General features: G+C 31.5%; 3 protein-coding genes across 3 annotated transcripts; all 3 read left to right on the forward strand.

Moving 5' to 3' along the window:
* The first annotated feature begins 9,155 nt into the window (after positions 1-9,155).
* On the forward strand, positions 9,156-13,024 carry LOC106769948 (DNA-directed RNA polymerases II, IV and V subunit 8B). The gene is made up of 5 exons (XM_014655760.2): positions 9,156-9,195; positions 9,348-9,428; positions 10,339-10,496; positions 11,852-11,940; positions 12,365-13,024. Exons 2-5 carry the CDS (start codon positions 9,350-9,352, stop codon positions 12,474-12,476), a joined length of 438 nt encoding a protein of 145 aa, XP_014511246.1. The 5' UTR covers positions 9,156-9,195; positions 9,348-9,349; the 3' UTR covers positions 12,477-13,024.
* A 3,555-nt stretch (positions 13,025-16,579) lies between these two features.
* On the forward strand, positions 16,580-21,493 carry LOC106770053 (EH domain-containing protein 1-like). Its single transcript, XM_014655875.1, has 16 exons — positions 16,580-16,664; positions 16,794-16,873; positions 17,733-17,801; positions 17,897-17,954; positions 18,099-18,151; positions 18,235-18,284; positions 18,388-18,439; positions 18,825-18,938; positions 19,104-19,206; positions 19,310-19,359; positions 19,477-19,605; positions 19,702-19,953; positions 20,054-20,133; positions 20,291-20,414; positions 21,076-21,219; positions 21,308-21,493. Exons 1-16 carry the CDS (start codon positions 16,580-16,582, stop codon positions 21,491-21,493), a joined length of 1,629 nt encoding a protein of 542 aa, XP_014511361.1.
* Positions 21,494-23,552: 2,059 nt separating this feature from the next.
* LOC106770945 (protein transport protein SEC13 homolog B-like) lies at positions 23,553-25,517 on the forward strand. Its single transcript, XM_014656803.2, has 2 exons — positions 23,553-23,685; positions 24,336-25,517. Exon 2 carries the CDS (start codon positions 24,340-24,342, stop codon positions 25,243-25,245), a length of 906 nt encoding a protein of 301 aa, XP_014512289.1. The 5' UTR covers positions 23,553-23,685; positions 24,336-24,339; the 3' UTR covers positions 25,246-25,517.
* Positions 25,518-26,168: the final 651 nt, after the last annotated feature.

Consider the following 26,168-nt stretch of genomic DNA (forward strand, 5'->3'; position numbering starts at 1 on the left):
TTTATTAGACTTTGTACTTTATTTGATGTTGAAATACAATTGAACATGTGTTTGTTATGTTGAAATTGAATTTGTGTACATGTTTTTATATGCAGGTCTGTTTTTGTGGTAGTGGATATCACAAAAACAGACCTGCACTTTTAAAAAACTGCAGGGGAATATGCCGCGGTTGTGACCACAACCGCGGCCTATAGTGCTCTTTTTTTATTTTTATTTTTTAAAAAAAGACATATGGCCGCGGTTAGTGCTAGAATCGCGGCGTATACTGGACAATTTTTTTTTTTTAAAAAATGGATTTAGGCAGCGGTTCCTTGGACAGCCGCGACATATTCCCCAATGTATATATCGCGATTATAACCGCGGCCTAAAGTCTCTGATTTTCTACCGCGGTTCGTAAACCGCGACGTATAGTGAAAAATAACCGCGGTAAAAGCCCCTCGCTGCACTAGTGTTAATGTCATCCCTTAGACGTCGGTCAGGGGTAAGCACGACGTATATTGATGACCGATGACATTTTCATAAATATGTTAGCCATATAGACGTCAGTTAGGAGGTGCCCCGACGTCTAAAATATTATAGACGTCGGGACTGTCCTAACCGACGTCTATATGTCTAACAGGTGGGTGAAAAGTCATTTCTTTCAGACATATAGATGTCAGTTAGGAGGGGCCAGGTCGTCTATATAACGGAAATTAATGGCTATTCACCTACCTGTCAGACATATAAACGTCAGTTAGGAGGTTCCCCAACGTTTATAGTATTTTAGACGTCGGGGCACCTCCTAACTAACGTTTATATGTCTGCCAGGTAGGTGAATAGTCATTCTTTTCTGCCTTATAGACAACGGATCTCGCCACACTAACGTCTATATACGATTATAGATGTCAGTTACCTTAGTAAACACGTCTATAAGCCCCGCAAATATTAATTTTTAAATCAGAAAGACGTCATATTAGTGAGAGCCCGACGAAGTTGGTTGTCCACAGAAATCAACGTCTATAGGCATTTATACTGCAACACAAAGTCGCAAGCAGTTACACTCACTGTTTCATCGTCTTCCTCGCGTAGCAGCTCTTCGCCATTGCATTTCAAGGTTCGTTTTCTCTCATTTGGACCGTTTATTTAGTTTTACTCTGATTAAATTAGTCTTTGATGAAATATATTCCATTTGAACCAATTAAAATTCGTTTTCGTTGCATTTTTGTGTAGTTTGTAGCATGTTCTTAGATGACGTTTTTGACCCTTTTTGGCCTACGTTTTTGGGCGTGCAGTCCTCAATTTCACTCCATTGCTTTATTAATTTGCTAAAAAGGTTAGCTTCTTTTTTGAAAACTTTTATTGTATGCCTGTTGTTGTCATTTGTGTATGCATGTTATTGGCTTTTGCGATAAGAAGTTTTTGGGATTTAGGTAAGCATGTCTTATTGGCTTTTAAATATGCATGTGATAAAGTTTAATTGTGTTATTATAATTGGCATGTTAAATTATAAATATCAAATCATTGAGTGAAACTTAGTTCCCGTTTGAAATTTAACACAAACAATTGATCTTTTAATCGTTTCAAATTTAACACAATCAATTAATCTTTTAATCTTTTAATCGCAAAGATGGAACTAGGAACACTAGTTATATTGTTGTTGAACATTACTTAGGTTTACTTTAATTTTATATTTTAATAGTTTTGGATTATTTTTTGGATTAAGTATAACTTTCTTTAGTTGAAATGCATAATTATATTATATGACACTGCTCTGGGACAATTTTTTGTTTTACAGGTGTGGTTTTATTGAAAAAGTAAATTATTTTTTATTTTAAAAAATACCCAATGTCTACTAGTGTAAAACTCGACGTTTATAGACGTCTGTCAGTGCACAAACAGAAAATCTAATGAGTTATAGTAGACAAAACGTCTAGTGCCTAGAGACGTCGGTGCTGGAGACATCCGACGTCTTCATAGACGTTTGGTGTACCCACTTCCGACGTGTATATAGACGTCCCTTTACCCACAACTGACGTGGATATAGACGTCTGTGTCCTACATGACGTCGGTTATATGCAGTCTGATGTCTGATTAATGTCACCCACTAAGACGTCAGTTATGGATCTGACGTTAAAAGCCCAAAATAACCGACGTCTAAAGCCCTTTCTGCACTAGTGGTAGTGTATTGAGTAGAGGACTCCTTAAAGAGATTATTCATACTTTAATAGATGTTCTAACTCATATAAAGAAATATTATATAGGGGTGAGAGTCGACGGAGGTTCCTATAGCAGAATTTGGTATAAAAGAAAACCATTCTTACAGACTATTGTGAATTTACATTATCACGTGCTGAGGACATAGTTCGTGATACATTGAGAGCAAAGTAGAGCATGAGTGGTAGCCAAAATCCAATAGGTGTTCATATAACATGTGCACAATCTTTGATCTCCAAATCAACGTACAAGTCTTCTGAAAATAGTTTTTGGCATATGATAAGTTGTAGTTATATATGTCAACACCCAATTTCGTCCGGATAACTAAATAATATGACTTGTTTTTATTTTTGTCATATTTTTTTTATTTTAATTTCTATTTTATTTAGTTTTAGTTTAATATTTGGTATTTGATTTAGTTTTTTTATTAATATCTCATTTGATTTTATTTTCTATGTTCTTTTTTAAAAGAAAAAGGAAAAAAGAAAAGAAAAATAAAAAAAGAAAACGAAAAAAGGAAAATAAAAAAGAAAGAAGAAAAGAATTAAAAAAAAGAAAAGAAATAAATAAAGGTTAAAACCCTCCCTTGGTCCTCGTATTTGTGTGTCCGTCTCAATTGGGTCATCGTTTTATATTTTGTCTCAATTAGATCCTAAAATTTGTAAAAATGAGCCAATTAAGCCATTTCCGTTAAATTTTCATTAACGCCGTCTAACTGTGATGATGTGGTAAAAATGTTTTATTACGTGGATTTTTTTTTTTAAATTTGGAGTTTTTGACGTGGCCTCCTGAAACGCAGACTCTCACCATTTTTGCACATCATCTCCTTCATCGCAACACCTCGTCTCATCCTCACCACTTCGAGTTTTTTCTTCTCAAAATCAATTCGAAAACAAATTAAGGACAGTATAACTGAAATTACGGGGAGAAATAAACTTCGGAGGTTTTGGGAACCTGGTCGCAGAAGGTTTCGCACTTTATGTCACCTAGGTTTGCAGAGTCACTGACTGAGAAAAAAAAGCACACAAAAACGAAAGCAGAGTGAGTTGGAAGCAATTGAATTGGCATATGGATACAAAAGTGAATAAGACTGAACTAATGATCCCACAAACCATTGTATTCGAACTGTTTTGATTCGAACGAATGAGTCGTGAGTGAGTTTTGAATAAAAACCTTCGATTTTCAATAACTGGTAGATTCTTTGGGGAAGGGATTCGTTGCGTTATGTTATTTTCTGGGTTTCAGAGTATTTGAAGATAGTTCTGAAAGAGAACCATGTTTTGCGATTTGAAGATAATTCGTTGCGTTATGTTGCGATTTCTAAAAGAGAACCACGGCGGAAACCTCCATATGCTTCGGAAGAAGCCACCGGAGAAGACCTTCTCCGAAGAAACCGTAAGGTACAAAAGAACCACATCTTTTTTTCGATTTCTCAATTCATCTTCAATCCTCTTCCAAAGTTCATCTTCTGCAAGAAAACCCAATTATTTTAATAATTTTTAGATGTAGAAAGGGACATTTTTAAATAATTCACATTAGGGTTCGCTTGGTTTCGTCTTCCCGGTATTCAGATCCAGCAGCGGCGTATGTGTTTTCCCCAACCCACAAATCAGTGTTTTCCCCAATCCACAAATCAGCTGTTCTCAATCAATTTCAACAGTATTCGCTCACATTGCGAGAGTGCCGTTTTTTCTCGTTTTGTCGACGTTCTTCTCATAATTCCATAAAATGACATCAAGATGAGAGAACGAATTAGGGTTTTCAAATTCATTTCAATTTTTTCTTCAAAGCAATGTTTTTCATGTATCGTGAATTTTGGGTTTTAATTGGGTTTTGTTGTTTTGATATCAGAATGGTTTTTATTGCAGTGATTGCAGAATGAAAAAAAATGAAGAAAAACTGGAAAATTTGGAAAATGAAGTAAAAGAGGAAAAAACAAAAAAAGATTGCAGCTTTATGAGTGTTGGAAGAGATGGAAGAGAGAAAGTGAATTGGTAGTGAAGGAAATCTGACCTGGAAACAAATTCTCTTTGATTAGCCACGTCAAAAACTCCAAATTTAAAAAAAAAATCCACGTAATAAAACATTTTTACCACATCATCACAATTAGACGGTGTTAATGAAAATTTAACGGAGGGGACTTAATTGGCTCAGTTTTACAAGTTTTAGGATCTAATTGAGGCAAAAAATAAAACGATGACACAATTGAGACTGACACACAAATACAAGGACCAAAGAAGGGTTTTAACCATAAATTAAAAGGAAGCATGACCCATGAGATAATTAATTTTGGAGACTGTATGTCCAGACAAAGGCACGCTGCTCACACATAATTATTGACATTGAACAATTCATTCAACAGATTCAACTTCACAGGGGAAAACCATTTTGTTCGTCTTCACTCTCACAAGGGTAAGTTTTGCGATCTCAAATTTCTTCATTTTGGTATGTGTATGAGTGCATTCGGATTTGTGCTTCTTCATGATATTGTTGCTTTACTCTACTGCTCTGTCGCTGTAATGTCTTACTAACTTCTAACACTGGCACGAGAACCTTCAACGATTTTTCCTCATTCACTCACCAAACTGATTCATCACCACATCTGAACCACTCCCTTCACTCCTTTAAACCCCCTCTCCATGGATATTTTCCTTATCACCACCATCCTCTTTGATTCTAGAAACCATATACAAACAGAGAACAACTGTTACTCACACAAGTCAAAACACACACACACACACCATACCATAATAGAGAACCCATCCTAAACATTGTCTTGGCAAGCCTCTCTGTGGTTGCGTTATCTGATAATTAAACAATGAAAATAGCGTTTTCGGTGGCGACTGTGACGATTTGGAAGTAGAGGTTGATTTGGTTGTGGCGGTAAAGGTGGCCGACGATGACTGGCAGTGGCCATGATTGGTGACGATGGTGGTGCCCTGGTTCGAGACAACTAGACTCGCTCAGGCGGCGATTGACGGAGGATTGAGAGAGCTTATCTCATGCGATGGAGGTGGGGGAAGCAAGGCTTTGCCGCTATTGGTTTTGCGACTAGGGTTCACAGTGACTCTAGTGGCGCGATGGATGGTCGGCTCGCGCGATGGCCGTGGGATGGAAGCGGCGGCGCATGCGAGGCGCACCCCAACCCTAGGCTGCTGCGAAAAAGAGGAGAGGGGGCGATGTCGCCGGCGGTGGCTCTAGCGGGGCACGATGTCGCCTGAGATGCCGTAGACTACGGTTTACGACAGCCGGTCGGGTGCATGAGTGATGGAGTGAGTGTGTGGGTGGCGGAGAGAGTGAGAGAGACCCTAGGGCTGTGTTCTTTTGAACTGATTTGGGGGAGATGATTTGGGAGAGGTGATTTGAGTGAATTTGAGAATAATTTTTTTGTTGTTTTTTTGAGTGGATTTGTGGGTAATTGAGAGTGGATTTGAAGGTAAAGTGTGTGAGAATTAGTGTAGGATTTGATTGATGTGATAGATTTAAAAAATTAGTTTAATTGGTAGAAATTAAAGATTACCAAAATATCCCTAGTTATTAAAGTAATATAAAATGATAATTGTTAATGTTATATTTAATTGTAAAAGAGTAAAAAATTAATATTAATTATTAAAATTAATTTTAATATTGTAAAAATCTTATTTTAGTAAAATGAATTTATTTTTTATTGTAATTTAATAATAGTCAAAGCCAATCATTCCCTATAGCCATGGAAAAGAATTGGAGATTAATGTGACGGGAAATATTTGGCTTTATAAATGTGGAGATGTTTTAAAATAACCTCCCAGTATTCAACCACTTTGCTTTACCAAAATGCATTTCTGATTCAATGTGAACCTGTAAAGCCTCAAATTTTGCACGTGTCTTCCCATGCAAAAGCCTCTTTACATCTGGCTCAACACTGGAATGCATTCCCCTTTCTTCTGCAAGCAGCTCTCTTCCCATATCCCCAACACTCTATCTCACCATGCAGGTCACCCTCTCCGCCCACAACCCCAACTCCTGCATCGGCCGTCTACTACCACGTGTGCAGCCTTCTCCTTAACCCCAAGCCACCATTTCGTTCCATGGGAGATGTACAACTTTGACAGCCAGGCAAAGAAGATGATAACCACTTGTTGCGCCGGAGCAAGGAATGCGGGTATGCTTCAACGTCGCTTGGAACCGGATAGAGGAGGTTGTAACCGAACACACCTTCACCTAAAAGATGGAACCCTATAGGCGAGGCATCGAATACACCTCCTTCGCCAGATTTTCTGAAAGGTGGAACCGGATACACGAGGGCTGTAACCAAATACACCTCCTTCGCAGATCCTTCTCAAACTTAGAACGGGATACACGAGGCTGTAACCGAATACACCTCCTTGCTTCAAGCACAGTGCATGGCATTTTTATATTCTGCTTTTCAGTTCCTTCTTGGAATCGATTTATGAAGTTAAGAATCGAATATCATTTCAAATGTTATGCAGGGCTGAAGATATTGGGTTGTAATTTTAATAATCGTACAGGGCATTTCAGTCTTTAACACCTAAATCAGTGCAAATCTTCTCCCAACAGGGAGGATGGTCTGCACAGTGCAATCCCGCAAATCAGCGTTTTTCCATCGCTGCATTTTAGCACAAGCGAACACGAAATCGTTTGAATTCATCGCTCGCACATTCGCTTGAACAGTATAATCTGTTCAAGCGAACACAACGTAGGTCTTTGAGGAAGTGCGAAGGATGGGAATGAGGGGGTCTGAGAGAACCCCTAAGGGGTTTCTGAACTCTGGTTGGGCCTAGGTTTTTTTATTTATTTCCTTTTAGCTTCTTTTTTTAGTTTTGATTAACTCTCCACACCCATGTTTTCGCTCACTTCACCCCCCTTCCGTCTGGGCTTAGGCTCAGTTCGTTTTTAAAAGGAAAAAAGGTTTAGGCACCCTCGTTTTTCATTTTTACATCCATTTCCACTTAGGCTTTGGCCCAGCCTGTTATAAGAACTAATTTGGTTTGAACACTCCTCTTTTTGTCTAAGCACCACCACACCCTTTTTTACTTATTATTTTGTCTTTTTTTATTTTAATATTTAACTTTTTATTTTATTTCTACTTTTTATTTTCATTTGGTTATTTACCTATTTTATTTTAAAACAACAAAAATAATTAAAAAAGGGGTTTAAAGGTTAAGCACACTTGTGATATTCGCATCGTCTAAAACATTTTCTTCTTTTTCGAAAAATAATAAAAAAATATATTTTTTAAAGGTTAAGCACACGTGTGATCGTTCGCATCGTCCTTGTGCTAAAACCTTTTCTCTTTCTTCTAAAAATAATCAAAAAATATATTTATAAAGGTTAAGCACATGTGTGATTGTTCGCATCGTCTTTGTGCTCAAACCTTTTCTCCTTCTTTTAAAAAAAAATGTTTTAAAAGGTTAAAACACACGTGTGACCGTTCGTGTATGCCTTGTGCTAAAAGCCTTTTTTCTTTCTTTTTACAAAAATAATAAAAATATGTTTTAAAAGGATAAAGCACACCGTTCGCGTAGGCCTTGTGCTAAAAAACCTTTCCTTTTTTTATATAAGAATACCAAATTGTAAGTATTTTGAAACAATAAACAATTTTTCAGCTGGAACTACGTAATCCTGATTTCTCACTTTGAGAAGTAAGGTCAATCCTTGTTAGACACAAAAAAATAAAAAATATATATCTTGTTTCTGTAGAGTTTTATTTTTAGGGATGATTAAACATTTTGAAAACCACATCACATTCGCGCATTTAATTAAAGGTACCGCCTTCGGGTAGGCATTGTAAGGTACTAATACCTTACGTACACGTAACCGACTCCCGAACCTAAAATCTAGTTTTCACATATCATGCCTTATCGTTTTATGGTTTTTCGTAATTTTCTAGAATAAACTATGATAGCGACTCTAAAATCTCTTTTTCCAAATTCGTATTCTTTTTTGGATTGTTGTCACGTTGCGATTCCGGTTGCGACAATATAATTTGCATGTATTAGTAAATATGTGATTGTCATATTTATTGTTAAAATCTTTGATAGTATATTACTTTACCTTGATTTTTTGTGATTGTTTGTTTTTATTTTCTATAATCGTAAGTTATATGGAACAAAAATAAAAGTTCTTAATATTGAGTAGTTAAGAGTATGATAAAAAACATATAAAATAGTATATATGTATATAATTGTTTAGAATTATATTCCTCTGTATGTTTTGTACCTATATACATTGTTTTGAAAAACTTTAACTGATGGAGGAATGTAAAACTAAATTTATACATATTTATTCTATCTGTATGTACATGATTGAATTGTTTGATAATGGATAATATAACTACTATATTTTGAGTTGTTGTAGAAAGTATTTATTAAAAAAAGCACTAGGTTATATGAATATCCATGAAGTATAAAATTGAAGTGCTAAACGAAATCCGCGAAATGGTAAGTGGTTTGACAACTTTTCTTAAAGTTACATATACAAATTATCTATTTGAGAAATATATTATTAACATGAGTAAATTGCTTAGAAAATTACAATCTTATTTTGAGCATTTTACCATGTATATAATGAATGATTTGAAATGACCAATTTGACCGCATGTATTAAGTTTTGAACATAAAAATAATTTAATTAATTGAGAAAATTTTATTAATTTGTCTGTAAATATATAGATGTTTAAGCAAATTTCAAATGAAAAATTGTAATATGGTAAACTTTTCATTAGAATATGTTTATTGATGGGGTGCAGTGGAGCGGTGCAAGGGGAGCAAGAAAGAGAGAGTGGAGTAGGGTTTTTAATTTGACTAGGGTGAAAAGGGAATTTTAAAATATAGGGGTATTTAGGAAGAACAATTGGGGGTGTAGGAAGAAATGGCCCCGTTGGTGTAGTGGAGCACAGGCCATTGAAGCCCAGACCCATTAGAAAATTCTCGAATCCCTGGTTCTTTTTATTTAATTTTTTTTATTACTTTTCTTTTAGTCCCTCTAAAGTCTCAACGCAGAGTATGTTCTGACAACAATCTTCTTCTTCCTGTCCTTCTAATCTTGTTTGCATCTTTTGATTCCTAAAGCTTCTTCGAAATTCGCCTTTCTCTGCTTTGCGATTTTATATTTCAGATTATTAGTAATTTGTTTCACAAGTTCTTGTGTTTCAGCCATGGTGGAGAATAATCTCTTCGAGGATATTTTCAGAGTAGAAAAACTAAACCCCGATGACAAAAAATTATTCGATAAAGGTATTATTATTACTATTATTATTATTACTATTGTTATTTGCATTTGTATTACTTCTTTAATACTTCAATTCTTTTCATATGTTGTTTGTTTAGATTAGCTTGCTATGCTTTGTTGTCGTACGTGTCTAGGGTTTTTCCTTTCAGCTCTCTGTATTATTGGCTCTTGATTTTTCTTTTTTGGAATCTCGTTTTGTTGTTTTTGTAAAATGCATATCAACATTTCGTATAATTTGAAATGCACGACACTGTTAGTGCATGCGCTTTCACTATCAGGAACGAGGGTGACAGTGGAGAAACTCTCCGTGCATATATGCATGGACTATTTTGTCTATTGTTATTTCAATTAGATTCTTTTGATTTATAAACTAGGTAGTTTGGATAATGCGAATTAAGTTTAGTGTGTTTAAGATTCCTTGTTTGGTACTTGATGTTTTGATTTCAATGTAATTTGTAGCTATGCAAATGTTTTGAAATAAAAAGAAAGAAGCGAATTTTTATAACTTCAATGATTCATAGAAGCGCAAGTTAAGAAAGGGAAGGGTGGGAGAGAGAGAAAAGTGGGTGGGGAAGATAGGGAGAGAAATAACGAACGCATCAAAACTTTGGGATGAGAGTGGCCAGTGAGACCATGAAAAATAAAAAGAATATCCCAAATTTTCATTTTAGGTTTAAAATTGCTATCTAAAAGTTCTTTACATTTGATGTCTAAAGAAGTGTTTTTTGTGTATGATATTTTAAATTCACTTAAAGATTGAATTTCCTTTCTTAAAATTTCCCATCAAAACTCGTCATTAAAGTCTGTCTGTTATTATTCGATTTCCATTTTTAGCGTGTCATTGGTCTTACTAGAGATGTTTTTTATCTACTTCTGTGTATTTCATTCTAATACTTCGATTTTGTGCATCTCAAGTTACTCGAATTGAAGCAAGGAGTGAAAAGTTTGACATGTTTATGCACCTTGATATCAATTCTGAGATATATCCATTAAAGGTTGGTCAGAAGTTCACCCTTGTGCTGGTTTCATCACTTAATCCTGATGGAACACCAGACACTGGCTATTATACACAGGTAAGAAATTTATTATGTACAATGAACCTTTCTTTCACTGTGAAGGGTTGTTATTATGATTATCAAGTGAAACCATGGTACAAAACATTAGTTACTGTTAGAATGTGCATTTAATGCCGTATGTCTGCTCTCATTCTTTGTCAAGTGTTATTACGTTTCCTGTGGCTGGGGGCTTTTGTCCTTCATCATGAACTTGTAATTCAAATCATAAATTGGGTTAATGGTGAGCATAGACAAGATTGATGTGGAAGGCGTGGTTTTGTACTTTTAATGCGGGGATCTTGATGATTACATGATAGCATTGCTTAATTTAGTGTTGTAAGAAGCAAATTTTCTCTGTTCAATACACAGTTTGCTCTTTCTAAATTTTTATTTAGTGCCTTTTTATTGTGTATTGGAATATTCAGTATCTATAGTTGTATCGAACCACTCGGCAACTGTTACTAAAATAAGATTCAAGTATCTAGGACTGTCAAATACTTCTACATATCAATGTCTTACCTGTATGTGATTCTGGTGTTTATGTGATGCAGCTCGATAAATATTACATATATTTAAATTTATTTAGTAATACATCTGGCATATAACTCAGATCAGATAATTTAAATAGGATCAGAACTACACATGACAGTATCTTTTCTTCTGTATCCTTAGAGCTATACTAAATAGTATGCAATTTTATAACTCGAGAGTGATACAATACAAGAGTAGTTGATGGGTTTAAAGGGATCTGAATCCACCCTAATTAGGGCCATTTTTCTAACCACAATAAAAAGAAAATAAATGAAAAACTTCAACTGTCTTTAATCAATCTTTCTGGCAACCCTCAGGCTTGAAGTCCGTTATATTTTAATCCTAATTAAAGATGTTTCTGTCCTGGAAAATCATAGAAACCGGGACACTGGTAACATGCAAAGTGACATTGCTGTGGAACATATGCCATCAAGTTTGTAAATCCTACAGTCTACACAGACTCATGTAGCTTCTGTCATCAGAGTATTCCAAATACAACAATATTTAAATAAAACCCATGAGTGCATCTAGCATTCAAACATAAAGTCGGGACCCATTACCAGTTTGTAATAGATATATCCCATTACCAATTGTCAATTGATTCATAGAAAACAAACGGCTAATTTTCTCTGCCTAGAATCTTATGCTCAGTGCTAGTCTGTGTTGCTTTTAACAAACTTTGTGTCTATGCATAACCCAATTTAAAACTAATAGTTTCCTTTGTCTTTCGTAATTTTCTTTCTACTTTTATCTATTTGTTCTCTTATATTTTCTTTATTGGTTTTCAACTCAGTTAATTTAATTTATCTTACAGAATTCTGCTCTATATTTATTTTTTCCAGATCAATCGACAATCTCTGGCCAACAATTTTGAATATGTCATGTATGGGAAGCTCTACAGGATAACAGAGGCTTCTGGGCGTGAAAAGGCGTATGTCTATTTCTAGTTTTGAGTTTCAAATGCATCATACTTAATAACTGACTAAGTAACTAAATTCATTTTAGGAACAATGTGTTCGTCATTTGGATTTGAATTGTTTTTAATTGATTGTGAGCTTGAAATGAATAAGAGAATCGCATATTTGTAGTTCATATAGTGCCGATTGATTCATTTTGTTTGTAAATTATCTTTGCATTGTATAGTTCTGTTGTGCCAATCGGTTATGAATTATCTTTTGATTGTGAGATAATGAGTTATCTGAAGTTACGAGATTATGTAGCAGGTTTTATTCGTAGTAGAAGCTCCCCTAGTCAGAGATGAATGCGATCATTTCATTAATAATTTAATGTTGTAGTGAATGTTATTCTTGTCATTCTTTTTAGTAATAATAATTTTTACGGGTTTTGAATTGTAGGGAGCTAAATATTTCATTTGGTGGGCTTCTGATGCTGCTGAAGGGAGATACCTCTCATTGCAACAAGTTCGAGCTTGATCAGAGGTTGTATCTTCTTATAAGGAAAGTCTGAAAATTGTATTTAAAAAGAAAGTAGGATGTGAATCCTTGTTGTGGCAAAAGCACAGCAGCGACTTCCAACTTAAAAAGAAACAAGCATCTCTACTATGAGTCTCATATTTACTATTTAGGTGTTATAACAAATTTTATTGGTTCATGTTGACGTGAGTTTTAAAATTAAGACTTGGGACTTGTATAAGACTTTAGATTTTAAAAAATTAAAAAAATATAATTCTTATTAGACTTTAAACCATTTGAGCAAAATTTATAAAAATGTTTTAAAAGTAGGGTAACATTATGAGACTTGAAAGTAAAATAATATCTCATGTCAAAGTTTTATAGGATTTTTGTATTGGCTGTGCTGTCAGTAATACCATTATATTTTCCTTTTTGGTGTTTTTGAGTTCAGGCTTTGGTGTCATGGTTCCTATTGGCTTATAAAGGTTATTTCATTTGTGTTCTTATCAAGAATCTTATAATTTCAAGGTTTTCATTTGTATTTCTTGTTTGCCTATGAAAGCACTTTCTTTCACAAGAGCTTATGAAGGCACTTATTAATGCCAGCCCATCAAAGCCATTTTCTTTTATTTGCCTGTATCAAGGTCATTTCATTGTGTTTACCTATTAATGCTCTTATAAACTTATCAAGACGCATTTTGTATCGTGTTTTTTTAATTAGGTATGAAATTTTATGACTCGTCACACCCACCGCATTCTGTATTTAGTGTTCATCTTTATGTTTTTGAACTCAAATGAAATTAAAGTTTATATATATCTTTTTTTTCTGTATTTTAATATGATAATACGTAAACATTAATTGACTCGGTAATTGATGGAAATTAAAGGAAGAGTCTATATCCTCTTATTAAGAGCTCGGCCTCTTATCGGATATATGCAAGAAATCTCCTACACTCAATAATGTGGTAAATGCATAATACTATATGTTTAATTGTCGGAAACTTAAGTGTGATCTAAATTTTATATTGACGAAATACAAAAAAGTTAAACAAAATGACTTTTAAAGTTATTCTTTATGTAAGTTGAATTTATATTTTATTATTGTTGTGTTTTTTCGCTTAATATTTTTTGAAGATCTATAAGGGGTATTAGAAGTCATCTTTTATTAGATAACTATAATATGATTTCTGCATTAACTCGAGCATTATAATAATGTGGACAGACTCATATTTATGGATGTTGGTGAGAATTTAAAAAATAATGTGGAGAGACTCGTACTTACGGATGTTAGTGAGAATTTAAGTGTAAGTCTTATGTTCAGTAGATACAAGAAAGTTGAACAAAATATAAAAAAGACACTTATTATTTTTTGTTGCAAATTATATCAATTCTTTATAGATTAAATTTATATTTTATTATTGATGAATTTATATTTTTATTAATAAGTTTTTGTTTGTATAAATTCTAAATGTATGTTCATATTTTTTTAAATAAGTTTTGTACTATATGGTCAAATGGTCATGTAATTAGGATCGATAGAAAAGATTATTGAGAACGGGTAACCGGTCACATATGTCTAAACTTATGAAATTCAGATTATTGAGAATGGGTAACTGGTCACATATCTCTAAACTTATGAAATTCAGACAAACAACACAAAGGTCGAACCTGACATGAGTAAAGATCGAATGAACGTCTTTAACTGTAAACATTCCTAAAGAACTGTTGCAAACCAAGATTAAGGGCAACTTTAATTAGTAGATAACGGGTTAAGACTCAACCATGATTAAGGTTTTACTAATCCTAGGTCTATCTCAAAAACTATAAATAGAGGTTAGAGTTAAGAGGTGTGTGATCACATTTATTGTGAACTTAAGCATCAGAGTGTCTTTCACGAATACCCTAAACGATTTAGAGTGTTCACGAGTTAGGATTTCGACTAAGAGACATAAATTTACCAGAACAAATATGGATTAAAATGTAAAGGTGTGTTCTTGGAGATATCCAACTCTACATCCGTAACAAATTTAATATTTTTTAAGGTGGTTGTGTCTTTGAATGTTCTAGTTTTTTATATATTTTAGTAAAGATGTTTTAAACTAAAATATTTTTATTGAAGATTTTATATTGTCTAAAAATAAAGTTAAATTATATTATATCCACAAAGTGCAAAATCTCATTGTATTCCTGAAGTGGAGTTGAGTTATTGTATAATTTTCTAGTAGGTTCTTAACAAATAAGACGAAAGAATAATCGTAATAAATCATTATTTTGTTCTATATTTTTCAAATTTTATTGAGTTTACAAAAGTTAAACCCATTGTGTTTATTTTTAACTTTCAACAACATTTCATGCTAAATGTGACTTCAAAAATTTTATCTCAAAGAAGTATATTAGTGTTGAATTTCATTTTTAACATAAGTCATTTTTTGTTTAAAAATTCAAAATAAAATAAAATTAAAATTAAGTTGAAAAGGCAAAAATAAAACTAATTTTAAATAAAATGTAAGATTACAATATTATATGATTATAAAATTACGAGAATATGAGATTTTGAGATTATAAAATTATAAATTCATTATCTTGAAATTTTATATTGAAGACGATGTCAATTCTTTCTAGATTGAATTTATTTCTCTTTGTTGTCGTGTTTTTCTAATAAATATTTTCTCAAAGATCCATTTATTTTTGATATCACATTTCAGGCAAATGTGCCACATTATAATAAAGGACAAGGGACTTATATACGAAAAGATTAGAGTGTGAGTCTAAGTTTGTCATTGACTAAATATAAGAAAATTAAACAATATATAAACTTATTATCTTAAGGTTTTGGATTGAAAATCCTACCATTTCCTTATACTGTGAATTTGTGTCTCATTTTTGTATATGTTTATTTTATATAAAAATAATAATAACAATAAGAGGTTCACTAAATTTTGAATTTACATCATCTCACTCTCATCTAATTAGATAATGAAATTTATGATGGACTACAATGTTACTAAATGGTAAGAAAGATTGATGTATGAAAAATAATAAATATTAACTGCTAAGATTGAACTTTAAGCCTCTCTGGCCGACGTGTATAGACATTAATGGATAGTCCAATAGCAGCCGCAGGTGAAATAATATGCCCAATAAACAACAAATATCACTAGAATAGACTGTAACCATAAATATAAAATCATGTTAACCAATGAACTTTAAGCCAAACTCAACTCCACAAATGTTAACAATATATTTTCCAAATATAAAATTTCAATTGCTAAAAATACATCTAAAATTAAAGTATAATTAAGAAAAACAACTAGTGAACAAGTAAATTTTAAAATTACATATATTCTTGAAGTTTCAATTTAACTTGTGTACACTGTTTCTTAAAATTGTAAATCTCAACAACACTCCAAACAAAAGTTTATTATAATAATAATATATAATATTCTTATTAAGTTCAATAATATCACATAATTTGAAAGTCGAAACATAAGATAATTTAAATATTATTTTTCAACCTTCTACCGTTTAAAGTGTCTTTAAAAAAAATCACGATGGACAAAACTCTAAAGTAGACAATCTCTCCAACACGTGATGATTGATCCTAAAAATATCATTTGAGAGACTTGAAATTGGAATATTATCCTTCAATTGGAATCTGATAACGAATAGTCTCACGTCAGTGAGAAATTGAAACCTAAGTTAACTTAAATACATAATATAATTTAAAAAATAATATAGTATTGATTACTTTTTTTCATTACTCATTTTGTTCTATCAAATACAACAAACGAAAATAAAATCATTCAACTATTTTTAGATGCTGGAATTGATTCCAAATTAAATAAATTCACTTCTAAGTTGGGTATAATTTTGTCAAACCCTTCACAACTAATTTAAAAATAAAAATAAAAATTAAGACAATTTTCCTCATTTAACTAACGTACGCAGAGTTATTAACGGAAATTTCAACTTTAGGTTCTGAGCACATCCCCTAGCATTGAACATCAACATTCATAATATAAAAACCCTAAATTTGTATGATACATTCTTTGCAACTTCTCATGTAACCCTTTCCATGCATCTGCAACCCCTCTTCACATCTTACCCAAAATCATAAAACAAAAAACAAAGTAATAATATTTTTGTATTATTCTTATCATGGGACTTGAGATAGTTCCAATCAATTCAACTTTTGAAGACTATCAAACCCTATATGAAGAGTGGTTCAATTATGTTGATGCAGGTTTTCATTATTTTCAACAACATTTCAATCTTCATTGTCTTTTATCATAATTTCTATGTCTTATGCAAAATAAATAAATGCATTTATTGTAAATAATGAGATTATTATTCTGCATTCTGGTGTCTTCAGATGGAGATGGTCGCTTTACAGGAAAAGAAGCCATCAAGTTTTTGGCTATGTCAAACTTGTCACGACAAGAATTAAAACAGGTTTTGCATTTTATACATTTATTTTATGCATTGGAATAATAAGAATAGTATATATTAACAAGGATATATAATGTATTTTCCGATTGAAATTGATGTTGGATACAGACAAAATTTCACATCTAATAAAATAAAAGATTTGGACATAAATTTATATACACATAAAATAATTCTATTTTTAAAGTGTTTCATCACACACTATGGTTGTCCTTTTCCACATCTATGTTGACTAAATTATTGTATTTTTTTCATCATTTGTTTATTTCCTTCTTACTTAATGCACTCATTTTGCTGTTAATTAACAATGCTTATTATATTTTTTAAAAGGATAAAACTTGTATAAAATATGATAGTTATTAGTAATGTTATTTTGTATTATATTAAAGTTTAATCCATCTTCAACAAATAAAATGATAAATGATGATTGTATTTAATTATATATTTTAAATTTTTTTATATCTCTTAGATCTTTAATATTTTATAATCATATTTCAAATTTTACTTTAGTAATATATAATATTTATTACCAATATATGATGAAAGAATATCTATTTTTTTTATCAATGAAAAAACATATTAGTATTATTAGAGCACTTGGATGCTCTAACCCTAAGATATATATATATGCAAGAATATCCCATAAAGTACTATAGGAAATATATGCAAGTTTTATTCTTTTGAAAAATTTCAAATTTATCTAGGTAAAAGTTTACTTAACATACCCATTTTTCCCATATTGTTAAAAATCAAATATGAGCTATTTATTTAAGTTACATTATTTGATATTTTTACATCATTCTTTTAATATTTTTTACTTCCTTATAACTAATTATTTTTTTCTGTGTTCACTTATTAAAATAAGGTATGGGCCATTGCAGATTCAAGACGAGAAGGATATCTAGGTTTCAAAGAGTTTGTCACTGCTATGCAGGTAGAAAAATTAATTCTTTTTTCTTGAGAAAGTCTTTTTTTTTTAAAAGTTTAATTTTTTACCAAATTTGAAAACCTAAACCATTTGAATTGCAGCTTGTTTCTTTAGGACAATGTGGACACTCAATAACACATGATCTATTAACTAGTGATGGTAATTTCTGTTTGCTTTTATATGTTGTTTGGTTTATTAGTTTTGTTGTCTGCATTAATTAAAATTTTGTACTTTGATTTTTATCACTCATTAAATTTACATTATAGAAGTTAGTATATAACATATGATTGACTTTTATTTCAGCTATGAAATATGTAAAACCACCCACAATGGAAGGTTTGGATGCATTAATTGCAGTGAGTATTTTTTTTTTTCTGTTGATTCTGTACATTGATCATTTAGTGATTAAATGGGGTTTTTTTATTTTTTTTTTATGCAGAAGAAAAAACGCAAACATAAAGATAAAGAATTAAGTGGTAATGTATACTAGTTTAATTAAAAAGTGCATTCATCAATATTACTTTTTTTTTCTTTTTTCTTTACTTATTTATTTATTTTTATCCATTTAACTCACTTATAGTCATGCAGTTAGTCCTCAACCATCAGCCCCAAGTAATTGGTTTTCTGGAAAGTCAAAAAAAGAGGTAAGAATTTTGTCACATTGATTGATACTTCATTTCTAGCTCTTTTAGAATTAACATTGGAAAACTATTTGTTACTTTAATTGCTTAATATTGTTCATCTTTTAACTCTATAATATTGTTTAGATAAAGATTCACTCAAACATGTTAAATTTATGTATGAATAGAGAAATAAATCAAGTGATTTTATTTATCTAAGAATTTAAGAAGATTTATTAGAAATATTAGTTAATTATTTAATGGCTCTACATTTGAAATATTAGTTCTATTTCTTTATTCTTCTAATATTTTTGTAAGTGTGTGTAAAAAGAGAAATTAAGTGAGAATTACTTGTTCTTTAAATTTTAATTTTCTTTTAGTATTTTTAATTTTGAGCATATGTTTTTAGGTATCTGTGGCTTCAGTTACATCAGTTATAGATGGTTTGAAGAAACTTTATCTTCAAAAGTTGAAGCCTTTAGAAGTTGCATACCAATACAACGATTTTGTCTCTCCTTTTTTGGTTAGTGTGTTATTTGTTTTATTTAATAAGAAATATAACTAGTTAGTTTAGACTTAATTTCATTGTTTGCTTAATCATGTAATAAACACCATTTATATATGGAGGAAGGTAAAGGTATGCAATTAATTATTTTTTTTTATCGATCACTATTTTTATTTATTACAGACAAATAGTGATTTTGATGCCAAACCTATGATTCTACTTTTGGGTCAATATTCTACTGGAAAAACAACATTCATTAAACATATGCTTAGAACTACTTATCCAGGTAAGTGATTCTCCAACCTCAAATTCTGTCTATAATATACATTTGAAATTCCTCACACAAGTTAATTGTATTAGTGATTTGTTTTTCTTGTCAATGTTATTAGGAGCTCATATCGGACCAGAACCAACAACGGATAGGTTTGTTGTTGTTATGGTACGTATAAATCTTAAATTCTAAACTCTAAATAGTTTCATTTACATTAAATATTTTCTTGAAAAAGAAATTGTTATTTTAGTTTTGAAGAGTTAACTGTAGTTGGTTTTGGCATAGTCTGGACCTGATGAAAGAAGCATTCCTGGAAACACTGTTGCTGTGCAAGCAGACATGCCATTTAGTGGTCTTACTACATTTGGCACATCATTTTTGTCCAAATTTGAGTGTTCTCAGATGCCTCATCCTGTAAGATTCTTTTATGCATATTTAAAACCAAATCTAAGAGATTTATTTTGTAGCATTTGAAACTTAATTCTCTCTTTTTGTATCATTTGTTCAAAGTTATTGGACTACATTACATTTGTTGATAGCCCTGGAGTTTTGTCTGGAGAAAAACAAAGAACACAAAGACAATATGACTTTACAGGTGTAACATCGTGGTTTGCTGCTAAATGTGATTTGATACTCCTTTTATTTGATCCTCACAAACTTGATATTAGCGATGAGTTCAAACGTGTGATATCATCCCTAAAAGGAAATGATGACAAAATTCGAGTTGTCTTAAACAAGGCAGACCAAGTTGATCCTCAACAAGTAAAAACATACATCACTAATATTTTACTTTTACTTAAATTAATGTGGTTTTACTTAAGGTAAAATTTGTCTTATATTTTTGTTTGATCCCATGTTGCAGCTAATGAGAATATATGGTGCATTGATGTGGTCACTTGGGAAAGCATTGAATGTTCCTGAAGTCATGCGTGTATATATTGGGTAAGTCTGTTCAATTCTAAACCTTAAAACTGTCATAAACTTACACATTTTTTATTTACATTCTTGTATAATTTAGATTTGGTATACTTTTGTTTCATTCATTATCATATAAAATTGTATTGTCCATTTTATGATCAAACCTTTGTTTTTTCTACAGTTCTTTCAACGAGAGGTCTACACAGGATTCCACCTGTCCACTTGAAGATGAAATATTCCAAAAAGAACAAGATGATCTTCTATCAGATCTAAAAGATATACCAAAGAAAGCTTGTGATCGTAAAGTGAGTTTCGTTTATAATTTTCATTATAATCAATCTACTACTTTAGGATTATTCACATGTATTCCTTTTTGTTAAAAGCTATTTTGATGAAAAAATATTTACAACTACAAGTTTGTAAATTTGAAATACTTCTTTATATAACTTTTCTCATGAAAAATTTGGAAAGGGAAACACTATTGTGGAAGGTATTTTGAATAGAGAATGATGTCAATCCTGTATATAGTTAAACTCAAATTTCATTGATGTTATATCTCCTCAATGAACCTCTTTCTTGATAGATCCAAGATTGTATACTTTAATAATTGTGTTGAGTTCGAGAGAGTGAAACGAGAAAACCCAGAAAAACAGAAAGAAGCAGAAGAGAGAACAAAGAGATCGAAAAATGAATATTACGTGTAAAGTCGTATCTGAAACAAGGGGTTGGTTACAATATATAACCAAGAAAACAAACAGCAAAGAAAATCAAAGCCAAACGAACAAAGCTAACAACCGGACGGTCTAACACACCGTTCGGTAAACTAACAAAACGAAAGCACGAACGGTCTAACACAGAACCGTTCGGAATACAAAACTACAAAACCGAAAGCCAAGTCTAAATAACAAATTGGTATTATAGACTATTATTCTCTTTTGATTAACATTTTTTTTTTTTATATTTCAGATCAATGAATTTGTAAAACGAGCTAGATCTGCTGTGATACATGCTTACATTATGGGTCATCTTAAGAAGCAAATGCCTTCTATGATAGGAAAAGCTAAAGCTCAACAAAAACTCATTGATAATTTGGAAGAAGAATTTGTGAAGGTATGATTTTTTCTTTAAATAAATTAAACTCACATGCATGTTTAGTCATATTAATTATTGAAAATTGAAATGCTAATGTTGTAATCAGATACAAAGGGAGTTTCATCTACCAGCAGGTGATTTTCCAGATGTTGAGCAATTCAAAGAGACCTTGAACTGTTATAACATTGACAAATTTGAAAAATTGAATAAAAAGATGATACAGACAGTGGAAGATATGCTTGCCTATGATGTTCCAAAACTCTTGAGTACATTCAGAAATCCATATGGTTAAGTTGTTGGCTCATTTATTAGAAAAAAAAATAAATAATTGAAACTTGTCAAAGTAAATCTTTATGTATAACTGATGCATATTAATCTTAATATGCTTCAACGTTTTTGTAAAGTTATGCAATGGTTTCATCAACACTTGTTTAGATGAAACTATATATATATATATTTATCTGTGTGTATTATTGCATTTGTTTTCCTCTCTAATGCATGAAAACTATAATAGTCTTTTATCAACATTTATCAATTTATAGATATCACTAAAAATTGGGTAAAATTCCGCATGAATTCGTAATTTCTTACACTTCTCAATCAAACTGCAATCAACAATTTTTATCAGTCAGTTTACATTTTTTATGCATCCATTATCGTCAATAAATTAAGTAAATATGTCTTGAAAATTAAGCAATTAAAGAAATCTCTTCAAACAAAAATATACTTACAAATTACTGAAAATCTAAATCTAAATAAAAATACAAAAAAGGAATAAACTTAACGCGCAATTTTTCCTACAAAAACTGTAAACCATTTTTACAGTTTTTTTTTTTATGAAAATTGAAAATCTTTCAATTCAATTTTTCTTAACAAAATGACATATATTCATATCTTTCATACACTAGTATATATTAATTTGTAATGATGATTCTCAAATTAACTCCTGTTTTTTTTTTTATATAATAGTTTTCTAGTATTTTTATTTTCATATTATTCAATGTGAAACTTTAATAAACAATAATATTTCATAAAAAAATAAGATTAAACAACTAAAGTAGATAAAAAAATGTCTAAATGTATTGTATAAAAGTTAATAGCATTCATTTATTTATGAACAAAAATCATTATATAAAAATTTAAAAAATAATCATAATATACATGTAGGACAAAGTAATTAAAGAACATAATTTTTTTTTTCATTTCTTTGCTTCATATGATACTATCACCTAGAGAGTTTTGATATTTCAATACTCGTTTGAATCAAGTATAGGAACTAATGTATTATATGTATTTGAGATCATCTTGATCATGTATTCAAGGTTATTTCAGACCTACATAAATATTTACCTAATATCATATTGATTAAAATGATCTCAATTCATAATTATTTCAGGCAAACATGAATCTTTACCTAACATCATACTGATTCGTAATAATCAAAATGATTTCAATTCATACATATATATCTCGAATTGTTTTAAACCGTCATAAACACTTGCTTTATAACATCTCCTTTTGTAATAATTGATATTACATTAACCTAATCACATTGTAATAATAAAGATCAATTGTAATTATTAAAGGCTAAGAGTTAAAATGTATTAATATATCATTAAACAAATTAATCACAATTATTATCTGGGTGACACAAATCTAATCAAGTTAAGGTCTATAAACTTAATATAAATATAATATCATACCACTTAAGATGTTTCAACCAATATACATATTTATCTTATGTAAAAACAATTAATGGACTGAAAAAAACTAACTCTAATTATAATAATGTTTCCCCCCTACAATCTACTAACCCTTTTGCCAACATGAATGAGATAAAGAAAAGAAGTTGTTGTACAAACTTTTTTGCCAACACAAGATAATTAGTTACATTTTCGTTTATAACATTTGACGCATACTCGTAATTTGAGCAGTCAGATAGTCTTTTTTAGATATATTTCTCTTAGTTTTGCTAACATCTTATTTTAAAGGTTGAAAAATGAGAAAAATTTGTATTGTGATTTCGATATATTAATACTTTAATTATGTTACACGAGTTTATTTTTTATAATAAAAATATTAAATTATTATTATTATAATTGTAAAATAAATATATATAATTTTTATAAATTTATTGGAGATACTTTTTGTAAGTAATTTTTTTATAGATAGTTATTTTAGTTTGAGAATAATAAAATTTAAAAATATTAAATAAAAATATAAATAAATTTAAAAAAATGTCATAAAAATAAAATTAGTTAGATAATTATTTTAATTTTAAAAAAATAATTATTTAAAGGGTAAAATGAAAAAGAAAATGTATATTTTAAACGATGGTATTGGTTATAAGAAATCATGTTCTTCAGTTTCGGTTTTTTCGTTATATTTCATCTCACACTCACCGGCCACCCTTACTCGCGCCACCGTCTAGGGCAACTCCGGCAGCCACCCTTGGCTCCTTCACTTTCTCTCTGTCTTTCTCAGGTCCTTTCTCTATTTTATCTCGATCTATTCAAATTTCAGCTTAGATCTTCTGATTCCGTACCCATTTTTCGATCCTTCTTATTTATTGGATACATCTCTCTTTTGGGACAATTTCCTCACTTCACCCAATTTTTTTTTTCTCCAGATGAGGTTTGTTTTCAAAGGTTAATCATTCCCCCCAATTGTCCTTTTTTTTACAGGGTTTGATGTTTCTAATTTTTCGAATTGCTTGCGATTCTATGACCATTTATGGATCTTGATTTGCACGGAATTGTGTTTCTCTTTCTTCAGTGCTAAATTCGATGAATATTTGTTTAAAATTTAAAACCTTTGGCTGGGTTTTCATTTTTCATCACCTTGGGAATAGGGTTTTGCTTGAGTATTATGTTTTTGGTGATGGATTTATTATTATGTATTGCGAATTGTTTTTTGAAGTTCGATGAGTTGCTTGCTTGGAAAATGTTATATAACTGTGTATTTGGTATTGAATCTTATGCTTTTGTTACTCCTTCATTGCCTTTTATTCGATATCTGTTTTACCTTTTCTACATTGGAATTGACTAATTGACAGAGGGTTTAATTTAGACTATTAGTTTCACTTACAAATTTTTTGAAACTAACTTTTTGCATTTTGTGTGTGTTGATAGCAGAAATATGCCTTCTCAGAAGGTTGAAACGGGTCACCAAGACACGGTCCATGATGTTGCGATGGATTACTATGGAAAGAGGCTGGCAACAGCTTCATCAGATCACACAATTAAGATAATTGGAGTGAGCAACACGGCCTCTCAGCATCTAGCAACATTGACTGGTCACCAAGGACCTGTTTGGCAAGTAGTGTGGGCTCACCCAAAGTTTGGTTCTCTACTTGCATCGTGTTCCTATGATGGCCGTGTCATTATATGGAAGGAGGGTAACCAAAATGAATGGATTCAAGCTCATGTGTTTGATGAGCACAAATCATCTGTGAATTCTATTGCTTGGGCGCCCCACGAGTTGGGTCTCTGCTTGGCTTGTGGCTCATCAAATGGGAATATATCTATTTTCACTGCAAGAGCAGATGGTGGCTGGGACACTGCAGGGATTGATCAGGCTCACCCAGTCGGTGTCACTTCTGTGTCATGGGCACCATCAATGGCACCAGGTGCCCTGGTTGGTGCAGGGTTGCTTGATCCTGTGCAAAAGCTGTGCTCTGGTGGATGTGATAATACTGTGAAGGTATGGAAGCTCAGCAATGGACTGTGGAAGATGGACTGCTTCCCTGCTCTTCATATGCACACAGATTGGGTTCGAGATGTTGCTTGGGCACCCAATCTAGGGCTACCTAAGTCTACTATTGCTAGTGCATCGCAGGATGGTAAAGTGGTTATATGGACCGTGGCAAAAGAGGGTGATCGGTGGGAAGGCAAGGTTTTGAATGATTTCAATACACCTGTTTGGAGGGTTTCATGGTCACTGACAGGAAACATACTGGCTGTGGCTGATGGGAACAACAATGTGACATTGTGGAAGGAAGCAGTAGACGGGGAATGGCAACAGGTGTCAACTGTGGAGCCTTAGAATGTGATTTGCAGGCCTTGTTTATTACTTTGAAAATGGTTAGAATTTTGTTTTGAAATATAGTTGACATCTTGTTACCCTGCATATTATACAGTTGATTAATTTTTCTTCATAAAGATGTAGTTCTTTGATGTTTGTGATCCATTACATATTCTGTGATTTGAAGAGTGAAGTTCATTAGTCCGAGGTAATTTCAGATTGGAAAAATGTTTTTGTTGTATATAATCTGACAATAGCTTCTGTTCTTGAAATTGCATAAATTGTGCATTTAATTTTGGCTGCGCATGATTATTCCATCTCCCTTGAGAATTTTGTTTTTAACCAAGCCTGCGATAGCATCATGCGATCTATATAATGACCTTGCTGGGATAAATATATTTTTATTGTTGCAGTGCATACCATTTCATTGAACCTAGCAACAAATTGGGGTGCATTTTTGCCGATGATTATCTTTAGAATTGAAGTATTTCTAGAGCCATGTAACAGTTGAACTTAGGAAATGATCCCCATAAGTGAAATAAGTTTAATGAACAATGATCATGAAATGGATTTGAAATTTATATATCTAACATAAAATTTTAACAGGTAGAGAGAGGGGATAGAAAAGAAATCTAATCTAAGAATGGAAGAAAACCAAAGACATTCACTAGCTTCTCTTATCTTATTAGAAAAACTATCACGGTTCTATACAGCTATTATATCTCTTCTATACAGCTATTATATCTCTTTCAATTCAGGAAACTCTAAAAAGTCTATAAAGCACAAAATCATGATAAAAATAAGAATTCTATATGTATGTGTATTAAACTAATAATTAAAGAAGCTAGAAAAAGAGAGTAGGTGACTCATGCAAAGAATTCTATATGTATGTGTATTAAACTAATAATTAAAGAAAAAATGAGTAAAAACTTATTTATTCTATA

This window comes from Vigna radiata, chromosome 8 (genome assembly GCF_000741045.1).
Source record: "Vigna radiata var. radiata cultivar VC1973A chromosome 8, Vradiata_ver6, whole genome shotgun sequence".
Lineage (NCBI taxonomy): Eukaryota > Viridiplantae > Streptophyta > Magnoliopsida > Fabales > Fabaceae > Vigna > Vigna radiata.